The sequence below is a fragment of the Solanum lycopersicum genome, chromosome 2 (assembly GCF_036512215.1).
Source record: "Solanum lycopersicum chromosome 2, SLM_r2.1".
NCBI lineage: Eukaryota > Viridiplantae > Streptophyta > Magnoliopsida > Solanales > Solanaceae > Solanum > Solanum lycopersicum.
In genome coordinates this window covers 58,395,647-58,410,486 of record NC_090801.1, presented here as the reverse complement: position 1 = coordinate 58,410,486, position 14,840 = coordinate 58,395,647, and the positions used below count along the sequence as shown (strand labels likewise).

Genomic DNA, 14,840 nt, shown 5'->3' with positions numbered 1-14,840 from the left:
AACAGAATTGATTTAGAATTCTCAAACTCCTAACTTTGGATCCGCCTCTGGTACCACCACTTGCTATTACCAGGAATGACATTAATAATTATAATTTATTCGTTATCGTCAAATATTTTTTTAAAATAAATAATATTCTTTATAAATATTTCTAAAATTTATAGCACTATTAAATCAAATGACAATTAATTAATAATGATAAAAGTTTTAGCAGTTTTTATTCATATTCATATTAATTAATTATCATTAAAATACTATTTTTCTTACATTGTAATCAACTCTTATCTTAGCTATTACCCAAGCGTCATTATATAAAAATCTCTGTTAGCTTTTACACAAATTTGATTATTTCAATCTAAGAGAAATTATGACTTTGCAAAAATACGTCATTACAAATTACCTAACAATAATAATAATTCATTGAGTAAAGCAATACGTCAAAATATTCAAAGAAGAGGATGTTGTAGAGATAAGTATAAGAGCAAAAAGAAAATTTAAAAGTAATATCCCAACAAGGAATGTATTAATGTGCAATGCCCTTGCTTTATAAGTTTCCAGTAGGATTAAAGCAAAGTGCTCAGGCGTGCATCTGAAATTAATCCTTAATCATCAATTAATTAAGCCTGATCTTCCATAATAATAGTCAAATCTTAGGATCTCAGTGATAAAATAATATATGTATCAACAAATTAAAGTGTCTTAGCTTTATATAAAGGATCTTTGAGGAAATGGTCACTTATCCCTATCATTTATGCCCCTTCAATGCTTCGAAAGAGTCCATCCCTGGCCCTAGGTCCTCCAATTTAAGGGAAAGAAAGGCCACAATTAAAAGATTGGTGTTTAATTTTTGGTTTTTCGTTAAGAAAAGTTGTGCAAACATATATGCATATATTCGTCAGGAATTTTAAAAAATTGAATATTTATTACTTATTTCTGATTAATTTGGACTAACATTAGAAGATTGTATATCAAATATATAGTTGATTTGCAACAATTTTGAAACAAAAATGTGGTGTTAAAATTATTTTGTAACAAATTGCGGTGATTGTCATAATTTTGACTAAAATCTCTGACAGTAATTACAAAATGTTTGATATGAGGGTAAAATTTATTCGAATCGGACATTTATACTAAGCTAATATATATGTGTCGTGTATTTAAATTTATAATTCATTTTACTTTGTTAAATCACGTAATGATACATTTTATATTGGCTTGATATAAATACCCGGAGCGGATAAACTTTTTTCTTCAAATGATCCTCATCGCTATAACTTCTTGTTAAGAAAAGCTTTTTCCAATATCAAATAAGAAATCATGACATTTAATGCATGAATAAATTTGAATTTTTGAAAATTCAATATCGAGTAAGATAAAAGGAAATTATACTTTTGATATCATATAAAATTAGGTTATTAATTTAAATTTTAACTCACTCTCAAGAGGAAAGAAGATTATCTAATACTTATGAGGAGAATAAACTTATTAATTTTACTAATATTAGACTTTTTCATTACTTAACGTATTAAAATAGTGATACCTGAAGATCCTATTTATGGAAATCACCAGGAATTTTTTTTTTCACACATTACCGTTATTTACTTTGTTATTTTTCAGTTATAGATTCACTTTTCATAGGCAATCACCTAATGTTTATTTATTTATTTAGTATCTAAAGTTGCCAGATAATTTTTTTTTTTTATACTATTTGTGTATCCACTACTTCTATATCCACTACTAATATACGGGACACACATCTTGGTCGACCCGTGCGAGTGCTTCCGGAAATAAAATTTGAGTTCGAGAATAATTTAGAAAATATAACTTAAATACACAACTATAAGTTTAATATTCTCTAATTTTTCCTTCTTTTTTTAAATATTACATAATTCCCTTTTTTTTAATTTTAGTAGAAGTTTAGAGATATATAGTCTTCTCTCTCCTATAACACACACTTCCCCATATCATACCTATTTTTTCTCCACTAAAACACTCAATCTTCCACTTTTTGAATTTTGAATTATTAATTTTAATTAAAAATGTTTCACAACATTTAATATGAAATTTTGAATTTCAAAATTTAAAAAATTTGAAATTTCTGAAAATTGGATGCTTGTGCTCTTGTGGTGCTTGGAAAAGACGTTTTCTCTCTCTCAATAAAGCCTGGGTTTGATTGTGCCTTTGCCATGAGATTAGTACTTGTGCTTGATCAAATCCAAGTTGATGATTTTGCTGAAAATTGGGTCGATGCTGACCCAATTATCACAGACGATCTCAATTTTTCTTCTTAATTCTTCTCTATATAAGAGTTTTAAATTATATATATTTGTTTATAGTTTTGAACTCTTTGAAAAATCAATCTGTTCCTTTTTGTCTTTAATGTTAAAAAAAGAAACCTACTAACTCAATCTGAAATTATTTCAAATTTTTATCGTAAATTTTTATAATGTTTCAGTGATTAATTTCAATAACTGCGCCATCAAGTGTGCTTGCTGATACATTTTGAATCAGTGTGTATAGTGTTTTAGACGATGGATTGATACATGAAGTGTGTATAGTGTTTTAGATGATGCATTGATACATTTTGAATCCATCAAGTGTGCTTGCTGATACATTTTGAATCAGTGTGTATAGTGTTTTAGACGATGCATTGATACATGAATTTGCTGTGTATCATAATGTTTTCTATGTATCATGCGGTTTTGAAAATTGTATTCAAAATAGATGATATAATCTTTGATTTTCAAAATTTGAAATTAATATTCAATTACGTGCTAATTTAATGCTGATTAATGATCTGTTACCGTAAATTAAGCTATTTTAGTTAACAAGTTTAAATGTACTGTTTTTTCCCCATTTTTTTCTTAACAGTTTAAATTTATCATGTATCACCAGAGTCTAAAGTATCACGACACAAAAATTTTAAGGGATTTTTAGTAAATACTAAATTTGTAGGGACAAAGTATAATTATTGAATTATTGAATTACAGTATGAGATTTCTTAAATTTTTACAATAATTTAGTCATAATAAGATTATTGAATTACAGTATGAGATTTCTTAAATTTTTACAATAATTTAGTCATAATAAGATTATTGCTGCGGCTTGCAAATTAAAATTTTTAAAATATCACATTATGCCATATATATTATTTAAAATTTACATTAAAAAAATTATAACAATAAGTTATAACAAAATTATAAAATTAAAATAAATAAAATAATATATATTGAGCTGAACTTGTCCGGACTTTTGTATCTAGTGGTGTAATATAGCATCAGATAATTTGATACTCCCTTCTTTTATTTTGAATTCCTACTTGGATCAAATTCGAAAGTTAGTATCAGCAGCTGTTAGTTAAATTCTTGAATGTATTATTTTTTCAGTCACAAAGATCAGAATTGATTAATTCAGCAATATAAAGAGAAATCATTCTGAGTTTAGAATATTTAACGTAAAAAGCAATACAAAAGGGAAATGTTCAAAAACCATCAGATCATATTATTATTATTATACAGAAGGAAAAAAAAACATTCCTTGTTAGTAACTATAATCACACACTGTATCTAGACACATACTGAGCCAGTTTTGGACTATGTCACTTGTCACTACAAGAAAACTGTGAATTACATGGGGATGAAGATTTTCTTGAGAACTAGTATGAAAATTTGCAGAAAAACAAGTTTCTTGTGAATTTTCATACTAATCCCCAAAAAAACTCGTTTTTTTGTACATTCAAAAATGCAGCGGCACACATGTCAGATCCTCCAAAAATGCATTTACTTTTGGAGCATCCAACACACACCCGATGACATTTTTGAAGGATTTGAGTAACATAGATTAATATGGACGCTAGGATGTAGGGAGGATCGATTAATCTTGATTTTTACTTCCCTAGTTCTTACTCAGTCTTGGCAAGACTACAACTTTCTGATTAGTTGTTTTTAAAATGGTGATGAGGGTCAGGTCCTCCTGGACTCACTCGCTGAGGCCACTCGTGTGCGCCAACTTTCGCCTTCTCTCTTTCGAATTGTTCCTCCAACGCTTCCCTGGCAATCCTAATAGACCTTATGGGGCGAGCCTCGAGTAATGCAGACGAAAGCAATAGCAAAATAATGCAAGATAAATACTTGAACTTAGACATTGTATTTATCATTCAAGAATATGCAACTAGCCAGAGTGTTTCACAACAGCTAGAGATCAGTCCCATTATATATACATTTCTTGCTGTGACTACTCGTTATGTTCCATAATTTTTTTATACATTTGTAGACCTTTAGTTAGAGGAAACTGATTCAAGAAGCACAATGTTTTTGTCTTTATTTTTATCCAAACAATTTTCACTATCCAGTAATGTTAAGGCATGGGGTCTGCATTGTCCATTTATGAAATTATAAGTTTATTCTTTCTCAAGCGATACCTAGGAAAATGTCAACTCTCTTTGTGTCAGCTTATTTTAAAAGGTTATAAATTTGCTTTTTTGGGCCATGAATAAAGATTTAGTGAGGACCACATGTAGGGATTATGGAGGATGACTTTGATAAAAATAGTGAATATACAGCAGGGAATTCATCTAATTTGAATAGATGCTGATGGGGATAGAATTAAGTTCATTGGCTGAACGGTTTATTATACGTCAACAACCAATTTATAAGCAGATATATGATACCTAATGGACTGGTATTTCTGATAAACATGAAACTCATACAGATATAGTGAGCCAAGCAGCAAAAAAGAAGAGAGATTTACTTAATGCAAAAGCCAATAGGAACTAAGATGAAAACAGCATCTCAACATCAATAGCAAAGTTGTGGATTAGATAAAAAAAAATAATTCAAGATCTTTGTAGCATATTATTCGAATTATGTATTCAGATAATCTTACAACAACAACATATCCAGTGAAATCCCACAATGGGGGTAGAGGTATGTGCATGTCGTAGTACTACCAAAGACCCTTGGCTCAAGTACAGGATATACAGCTATAGAAAAGAAGAAAAAACAGTGAAACAACATAAAAACTAATAAGAGAAATAGTAGAAAGGAATAAGAACAACAACAAAATAGCGCAGTAACTTAAACACAATAAACATATAATGATAGGTATCAAAAGCAAGAACTACAAGAATTCGGCTAGTACTCCGACAAACACCAACAAGCCTAAGCCCTCGAAAAACAAGACAACAATATCTTTTAACCTTCTATGCTTATACATGACCTCCACGGCCACCTATCTACGATCATGTCCTTGGTAATATGAAGTTGTCTAAATTCGGATAATTTTCTTGTTCAAAATTTAAGACTCTTTTTTCTACCATTTCATGTCCAAAGAATAAAAAAAAAGTCAAATTTTGATAAAGCACGCTGATTAAAGAATGTCCTGTCGATACTTAGATTCAGCCAAAATCAATCTTATCAGCAGATAATAGCTGCCTTCTTTAACTAACAGAGACTCATTCCTGATACCCCTGTTTCTCTTGCAAAAAACCTATAATCCTTAGTCAAAATTAAAAAAATTACTCAACGCATTAAATGGTCATGTAGTTGAATCGAAGATCCAAAGTAAGAAGTTCAGAATGACCATAGTCTCATTATATTTGTACATTTTAATTTTTTTTTTACATGCGCATATATACATAATTCGAGCTAAAGTTCAATTGAATTTAAAATACTTGCCTTAAATTCACCTCAATATACAGAAAAAAACTATCAGCTCCACGATACGATGGACAGTGGCTCCAGTTTACTTAAGAAAGACCTAGCGTTGAAAATTATGTATACCTAATCTATTAGTTGCCTCCACACTTTTGACCTAACAATGATAAACCAACTTTAAGAATGCTTTAACTGCAACCAGTGTTATAGCTATCTGATTGACATCATACTCTAATAAAGTGAGGATTAGCATATAATTCTCTCAACAACAAGCCTATGGCCAACGTACTAGTTTCCATTTTGCTTATTCCCCCAACCAAGTTTCATTTTTCTTCTCTTTTTTTTAAGATGGGGTTTAATCAGGAAAAAAGATCTCCATAGAGGAACTATGGTCTCATTGTAATATTAATCATGGGAGACTAATAGTAATTGATTTTTCATTAGTCTTCTCAACTCTTGTTTCCTTCAACTTTGCAAAGGGAAGCCTCTTTCTCCTACAACAAGATTTAGAAAGGTATGATCCAACGTCATACCTTATTTCTTACCACATACTACCTCTTATTTTTGTAAAAAACAAAATATGCCACCTACAGCTCCACAGTATGACAAGTTGGTCACTTGAGGTAAAAAAAATACCAAGCAAACTCGATAGTTCATAAAAATTTTCTAGAGACTGCTCTGATTCCATTTTAAGTAATGAAAAAACATTTAGAGATCGACTAGAAGAATAAATTTTGCTTTGTATTTCTTGATCCTCGACTGTACAGAGAAGCTATCTCTTTATACAAAAAGAATCCTAATGATAAATACTAACTCTAAAAGATAAGTACTATAGACAATTACAAGGTAGATTATTTACATGAGGAGTTCTAGTTACATCCGAATATAAATCCTAATGATAAATACTAACTCTAAAAGATAAATACTAAAATAATTGCAAGGTAGATTATTTACATGAAGAGTCCTAGTTACACCCGAATATTAATCCTACTCCTCCTCTGAATGAACTTGCGTAGGTCAGAACTTAGAAATAATAGAGGCCCAAGTGTATAAGCCCAAAGACAATTCAGCTCAAGATAGGGCAGTTTCATTTTTTTCCGACAAGAAGTAATTTCATAAAATGTATGCCTTTAGAATTTAGAACTGTTATCTTACTCCCCCCTCAGTGTTTTAGCCTGTTACTCGTCATAAGTTCAACTTTTAGCTCATACTGTTAAGAGTTACTTCAGATCTTGGGCTATTGACCTGTATTTGGAAATGAATCACATATAGGTAGTAATAGAAGACAGATATCTCATTTGGTGTGTCTTTATAAGGTGCCCAAGAGAAGGAAGCTGTAAAGAATCACAAAATTGTGTAAAGACTAACAAGAGGTTCAATATCTTCTGGTGCTCTCAGTATAAGCAGACTGCCCACACCTGTACATGGACATATTATTAGATGCCAAATGTATGTGGGGTACTTGAAATTTAGTAGAAGTTTGATTTCCCTTCAGCGGGAAGATCTGCCTCTGAGAGTAACCATTTTAGTTTGTTATCAGCAAAAGTCTTCTTTTACATTTGTGTAATCAATGCTTCTTCACCTGAGGAAAGCAAAGAAAAAAGATTCTCCGCGACTGCATTTGAACATGCAGCAGACTCCGCCTGAAACTACAGAACTGGAACCAGGGATGACAAACAAAGCAGTAAGGTTTGTGTTCAATATCTTTACTCAAGTCCTTTTCGTGGGGTGTAACACACATAGGAGAAAAATACCTCTATGTTGTCTTATTGTGATTCTATTTGGTGATTCCTCGTCATCAATTCAGCAGCAAATTTCTGAACCCTGTGTATGTTTTAAGGGGTGAAGGCATACACAACTTATTTTTAAATAGAGAATTGAAATTGTGAAAAGGAAGTGGCACGACAGTAGGTCAGTAATAAGGATATCTTCTCTCTATAAATTGGATGGTTAAGCAGAAGCAGCTTATTGTTGTTCACAACAGCTCGAACTAATAGTTCTTTTGCCTCCTCTTGCTTTTTTCTCAGCATGTTGCATATCTGCAAACACAATAAACTATTATTAGCCAGCAATGACAGTCTCCAGTCCCATGCCTCAGGTCCAGGCCTCAATAAAGAACAAATTGTTGTTAGCACAGAGGAAAAGGAGCTAAGTTGAAGACAGTCTCCCATATCATGCCTCAGGTCCTGGCCTCACCTAAGAACAAATTGTTGTTAGCTAGAATGAAAAAGAAGCTAAGTTGAAGACTGAAGAATTCTTGCACACCCGTAATGTTTGGACTTCTATTATCCGCTTAAAAGCATTAAAACAAGAGTAGGCTAGGAGCCTAGGACACTAATTATTGCATCAACCAACTGATTTGGGATACTATTATGTTCCACCAATATAAGAGATACATTAGCCCACCAACAAAATCAGACATAACAGTCAAAAATGTCTTGTAGTTCGTCTCTTCTTTTTCTTTGTCAAATTTATGGATGCTTCTTGGACTACTGGGGTGAAGTGAAAACAGACCCTGCTTTCAAAAGCATACTGAAAGTTTTCACTAAGGTGGAACTCAATAGCTAGGATTGATACAATGCTAAGAATTTTAAGAAAATTTAAATCCAAAGATATAAACCTAAAAGGAACTACTGTAACAATTTCAAGGACCAACAAGGACAAGTCAAAATTACCAACAGAAAACAAGTTGAGAGAGAATGCCTTTTTCTTGTTCATGTAGCCAATATAAAATGGGAAGGTGGTATCATGCACCTAATTCTCAGAGAAGCTTAAAATATGAACTTTTTGTTGTCTGGTTATTTGTTTAGAGTACAAAAATACTGGCTGAACAAGCATTTATCTTTTTTTCAAAATTGGTGGCAGTGATTACTTCATGAGTTATTTGAAAAGATGCTCATACTAAACCAGAAATAGAAAACAAGGGCGAATAAAAAATAGTGGGAAGCACTGCTTACATCTTCAAGATCCTTTGACAAAGTCTGAGCCTTCTTTATGTTGTCCTCATCTTCTATCACAGAAGGGCTTCCTAACTCTTTGGTGTTCATCCTCGTAGGAACATCACGTAAAGAGATTTGACAATCTTCATGTTCGATTGTCTTATTACCATTTACAGAATGATCATGGTCATTAACCTATCAGTGAAGAATGGTGAAGATATTTAAAATGTTGACATGCTTTTAGATTCCAATATAGTGAAGCACTTGCAAAACTATGTCAAACATATATATCTGTTCCTTTTCTACCAATCACCTGTTTGTTGAATATACTTTCTGTACCTTCAGAGGATCCCCTGTAGAATATTGAGGAGTAATCATGCCTACATTCAGCTTGATGAAAAGTTGGAAACTAACTAATTTTATAGAAAAACCTGCTTCCATTGGGTGATTGTGCAAGACGCTTTGATGGAAGTAGGATCATGAAATCTGAATTTGTCTGCATTAAATGCTATCACAAATGTCAAAGATGTCCCATAGTGGTTGTGTAACTATGCAGATAAGTTGCTCCTTTTGCAAGGGAAAGTGGTGGAGAAAAGGAAAGCAGACCTTAATGCTTGTAGATTTCCTAGGATCAATGTAATTATGGTTTTAGCTTGAAACTTTTTGGAGGTAACCAGCATACCCTTAATGCTGAAGAATACAACTTTAACTTTATCAAAAAAAAAAGGAAGGAAAACAGACCTCTGATACTTTCCTCTTCATAGACAAGTAAACAGGTGTTTGCTTCAGCGTCTCTTTGAAATTGTCTTTGGCTTGTAAAATAGCTTTAAACCCACCATGCTGGTCCACAGTTTTTGAGGACTTCAAATTTTTTTGCAACACTGTCTGAGGTGTATCAGGATTTGTACCAAGTTTTCTGCATGTGATACATGTGATTGATTGACAGCTTGCAGAAATATGAGAAGGCGTATTTTTGAAGAATTTGAAAGAAAAATAGTATTGTACGCTGAAATTTTTAAGCGAGATGTCTCTAGAAGATTCCTGGCAGCTTTAATTGGAAGTGTTTTGTCTCCTTGGTTGAGAGTGCTCTTTGCAGTTGGAATCGGAGCTATGTTCCTTGGAATGGCTATGCTGCATGGGACGGATGCAGCTATCTGTTGAGTTTTGCTTGGAAGATTTACCCCAGAACTGTAGGAAACATGTCAAAGATTTTTGGGTTAGAAAATGTTTCTATTTTCATTGATCAAGAGAGACATTTGACTGGAATCAAGCACAATATCAGAGTGTCGTATATATGGCTTAGAAATATGGAATTATCATTCATAACAAATAAGACGACTTCTTAATCTTCTGAGTCTGCCAAACAATATCTTGTATTACTAATAATTTTGGTTGAAATGATTTCCATATGCATCAAGCATGACTAGCTTAAGAGAGAAAAATCAAATAGATCAGATCAATATATTAACTCTTTATAGTGCAGGTGTCCAAACAGAAACAGTAGTTGCCATATACACTAAGCAACATAATCAGCTAAGCATTCCATGTATGGTGAGGAATAGTCATATATGCATGTCAAACATTTTACAAGGTGAATTCGACGGCATATCTGGTTGGAAGCATCAATCAGAGGGGAAAAACCTGAAAGTAAGAACTTTACTGCTTGCTTTGCTTTTCTGGGGAGCAGATTTGGCGGTCGATGTTTTTATGTTTTTCGCAGCATCCGCCTGGGAGCCCTTGCTAAAGTATTATTATTACGATGACGTTGGATTATCAACAACAGAAGTTAGTATTTTTGCAGTTACCATGAAACTACGGCCAGGTAAAGTAAAATGAAACTTGGAAATTAAGCATGATACAAAAAGTAAGTAACCAAAAACTTACATAGAAGTCCCTAAAACTTGGCATCCCTCCTGACTTCCTGTCTGAAGAGGGTTAATCTTTGGTAGAGATCTAGAATCTGAGGCAAAACCAGCCTTGCTCCCAGTGTCATCATCTTTGTTATCTTGAGATCTGTATTAGATTATATCATATACACTGTCTACAAAATTTCGACTAGTTTATTCCATCGGCTTACATTATTTCAGCTGGACGACTCTGTGGTATGGGGCCAATTCTTTTGTTACTAAATGCAGAAACATTTGTCTCAGTCAGTGATGTTGTTGTCTGCATCTGTGCTGCAGGTTTAATTGATGGCATAAAAAACTTTGACCTGATGACACCAGTTTCTCTTCTTTTCTCTACTGTCAATTTTTCAGCTACTATTCTGTGACAATTTCAGAGAAAGCAAGTGCACCACAGTATCATAAAATGCATGACAGATACTTATTTACACCATTCTGTGCAGTAGCTAAGCCCTACAGTTTCCAAGTTAGAAATCCTGGACAGTAATGCTGAATAAATAAAAGGGAGATGGTCTATATTGACCTACTTGCTTAACGAGGATGCAGAAGGCTCTGAAGTTGGGCTCTGAATGTTGTTACAGACTTTCATGTCTCGCATTTTTTCTTCAGTAGCATTTGACATACTGTTGGAATGTGTCTCAGTCCTGTCCTTGTTGGTCATCAAAACGTGCTTATCACTGTCAAAGTTTCTCCTATCACTAGCATCTTTCATTGAGGTTGCCACATCTTCCAAAGAGAAATTTTCTAAAACTGACTTATCATAGTTTGTGTCAGAGTCCAAAAGCACCCCTTTGTTAGAATCTGTTCCTACACCTAAGAGACTAACATCCGCAGCCACAGAATTAACATGTTCCTGCAAACTTGAAGAATTATTCCTCCTTGATTCACTCTGTGATATCAAAGATGATCCCTCCTCTACTTGGCAAACTGTTTCACGAGTGCTGGTGGATATTTTTTCTTGTAATAAACTTTTCTCTTTTTCCAGTGAAACTTCATAGCCAGCAGATTGCAATTTTAAAATTTCATTGTTGCTCATAGTATTGTTTGAAGATAAACTATGTTTTGTGGTGCCATGACTTTTATCTATGTCAATATGAGAATCGACAATTGAAGTCACCCTGGCCTCTGATGCAGTGTGTTTCTGAACTGTCCCCTCCTCTAACAAACCAATGTCTTTATTCAGATGACTTCCAGAGCCTTCATTACCACTTCTCTTAGAAGATGAAAATTCCTTTTCTTTGTTGTTCTTTGCCTTTTCTCTACTCTCCTGGCTTGATCCAAAACTAAAATAATCCTTTTCTTTGTTGTTCTTTGCCTTTTCTCTACTCTCCTGGCTCGATCCAAAACTGAAACAATCCTTTTCTTGGTTGTTCTTTGCCTTCTCTCTCTCCTGGCTTGATCCAAAATTGAAACAATCCTTTTCTTGGTTGTTCTTCGCTTTGCCATTACTCTCCTGACTTGACCCAAACCTGAAATTATCCAACCTGAACCAAACACAGGAGGGGATACTCCACTTAGGTACAAATAGAACTACTGAGTCATGTTTTGATGAACTGAAGCATAATTTACGCCTTAGATAAATACAGAACAGAATATAAAGGACCACCAAAGGTAGTACATACTCAAAATCAAATGAAAAATTGAAGCCATCTCCTTTCTTTTTGTTGACAGCAACAGTGGATTCTTCTTTTGATGTCTCCTTTGATTTTTGATCCTTTTTACTTGGGGGATATATATCAAATTCTGACATGTCAACGTTGAAGGACGAAATCTTCCCGAAATCAGTATCAAGAGTGAAATCCATATCCCTGAAGAAAGTTCAATGTCAATGTAAGCAACATATCATTTCTCCGTTATTCTACATTCTTTAGCTTGTCCTGAATCAAGTCTGGAAAATTGTTTATCAAAAAGTACTGCAAATTATAACATAGAACAGCACCGTTAAGAGAGGCAGACAAATAGACTTGCAAGTTAATGACAGAAACCTTAGATCCAAGTACACAATAAAAAAGGTAATATACGAGTAAAATAAAAATCATGAATATGAGTATTTGATACAGTAGCTTAGCAAATAAACTAATTATGCAATCAAAAATAGAAACAAGGCTATGCAGGGTTTACTCTTTGTCAAAGTTGAATGTCTTTTTCTTGTTCTTGGATATAGGCCCAAAGTCGAAATCCATTGCATCATCTTCTCCCATAGACACTGATTTGAACGACTTAAGAAAGTCATTTCCAATATCCAGATCTGTCATAACATAATGTGAACAGCAATTATTCAAGACACAAGGACATTAACAAATTACTACTGATTTAATAACTGCACTACTCAAGATGTGGATAAGTAAAAACTTGTCGATAACTATCTTTTACAGAAATTATGCTTCAATGTAGCATTCCCATTTTGAAGGATGTCACCCAATATCTGTTGTTCGTGGCATTCTCATTTTAAGAAAGCTAATTATCTGAAATGTCTCTGGTACACCAAGTACTGATGGATCAGTGATGTGAATCTCATCTTGATTGTCTCTGTAATATTGACTAAAACAGATTTGGTATTACATAACATTCTGTTGAAGGAAGCTATCTGTTTTAGTAGGTAATTAATGTTGAAATCGGATGTGTTTAAGTTTTAAGAAAAGCACTTTTCAGTTTCTAATGGTACAAAAAGGTTAGAGCCCTAGTAGGAACCCAAAACGAATGGTAAATACCAAGTAACGAGTTGTTTTCTTTTGCTTTGACAGTCGAGGATGCTCTCTTCTGTGTTTCTGCCATCTGCACAGAAAGAATGGTTTTGTAGTTAACTGCTGCAGGCTCTCAAAGGAATAACAAAGTGCTACGAAATCCAACCAAACAAGAAACGAATATTCCAGAAACTATTTGAATGTGGACAGAGTTTGCTTTCTCAATGCAAAGGATATAAAAAGAGAACCAAACATATATTTTCGTAGTCTTATGCCTCTTTTCCAATCCTAGAGATACTAATAGAATAGAGTTCAAGGATCAGAAGTTAAGTTTCCTGCCAATTAAGGAAGCCAAATAACATGATAAATTCATGAGTGCAAAAGAAAATCCTATTGAATAAACTGGAAAATAGAAGAAAAATGCGATTTAAAATTTTTCCAATTATACGTACTGGTTCGATGACAAGGCTATGAGAAATTAAATCACGTGGATTCACCTCTCTCCTGAGCTGTTCAAGTAGATTAATCATCTTCGCATACAACTGTCGACTAAAACATACATAAATTGATGGATTTTTAAATCAATCACCAACTAAAATTGTCAGAAAATAGAGGATTTGTTGATGATGCAGCTAAAATCAATGTCTCAGTAAGAACGAGTTGATCTCTTCACCAATTCACCAAATTTACAAATTGAAACAAAAATTCACAGCTCAGATTATGCGAAAATTGATTATGCATCACAAAATTTCCTCGATTAAACATTTTCACAGTTTTCTACATACGGAAGAAATCGAAGTAAAAGCAAAAACTATACGAATCTGCAAAACCTGTTGAAAGTGAACGACGGATTGAAATAGACGGTTTCAGCTTCTTTTCCCGGTGAATTCAATGCTTTGGTTCCGAATCCCGATCGCTTGCTTTCGCTTTGCGTTAGTGTAAATATGGAGTGAATAGAGACTACAGAGAATTCGGGGTCGAAATAATAATCGTTTCGCGCCTAAATTGGGTTTATATCGATGGACAATTAAGGGTATTATTGGCAAACAAAATTAAGGATTTCTATTCCGGAATGTGCCAAAGAAGGAATCTAAATTGCCATAGCTGGAAAATTTGTTTTTAAGGACTAGCAGAAGAAATTACAAGCAATTATTGTCCACCTCTTTTATAAGCTAACAAAAATATTCTTCCGATATCTTCTTTGTAATTCTGAAATCACTATAAACATTTGTATCGATAAACTAACAGTTAATATGAGTTGTTTCTTCCTTGTAAGAATCAATTAAACAAAAGTATAGTGGTTCAAAGAGTAATTTTATTGTTTACGATATTGTTATTTCCGTTAAATTTCATATACAAAAACTATTACACTCTTTTGTTATACGATGCCATTTCTGTATTTAAAGAGTAAAAAATTTATTGTATTTATAATCATATATTTTATAATGGTATTTATCACTCTCTCTGTTTTATTTTGACTTTTTATTTATTATTTTTGATAATTAAAAAATAATAATATTTTTTACATATTACATCTTCATATATTTATAGAGTTAATAGTAAATTGATTTTGAAATTCTATGGATCAGTATAATTACATAGTAAATTAATTATGCAAATTATTATTTTCTTAATATTTGGAAACTAAACAAGTAATAA

General features: G+C 32.9%; 2 protein-coding genes across 7 annotated transcripts; both read right to left on the bottom strand.

Moving 5' to 3' along the window:
• Positions 1-3,478: 3,478 nt before the first annotated feature.
• LOC104645840 (CLAVATA3/ESR (CLE)-related protein 2) lies at positions 3,479-4,156 on the bottom strand. Its single transcript, XM_069293636.1, has one exon. It carries the CDS (start codon positions 4,154-4,156, stop codon positions 3,935-3,937), a length of 222 nt encoding a protein of 73 aa, XP_069149737.1. The 3' UTR covers positions 3,479-3,934.
• On the bottom strand, positions 3,479-14,339 carry LOC104645841 (uncharacterized protein At4g18490). 6 transcript variants are annotated; one of them, XR_011214744.1, is made up of 17 exons: positions 14,012-14,334; positions 13,209-13,272; positions 12,619-12,745; positions 12,120-12,305; positions 11,025-11,981; positions 10,671-10,859; positions 10,478-10,606; positions 10,235-10,333; positions 9,599-9,781; positions 9,335-9,509; positions 9,025-9,089; positions 8,907-8,946; positions 8,612-8,788; positions 7,583-7,693; positions 7,409-7,486; positions 7,237-7,311; positions 3,479-7,072 (listed from the first exon to the last, which is right to left on the bottom strand). XR_011214744.1 is itself a non-coding variant. In XM_010318493.4 (16 exons), exons 2-15 carry the CDS (start codon positions 13,270-13,272, stop codon positions 7,421-7,423), a joined length of 2,568 nt encoding a protein of 855 aa, XP_010316795.1. In that variant the 5' UTR covers positions 14,012-14,334; the 3' UTR covers positions 3,479-7,311; positions 7,409-7,420. The 6 variants fall into 6 exon arrangements, 4 of the variants coding, with proteins under 4 accessions (XP_010316795.1, XP_010316796.1, XP_019067842.1 ...); XM_010318493.4 differs by having other exon boundaries at positions 3,479-7,311; XM_010318494.4 differs by lacking the exon at positions 10,235-10,333 and having other exon boundaries at positions 3,479-7,311.
• Positions 14,340-14,840: the final 501 nt, after the last annotated feature.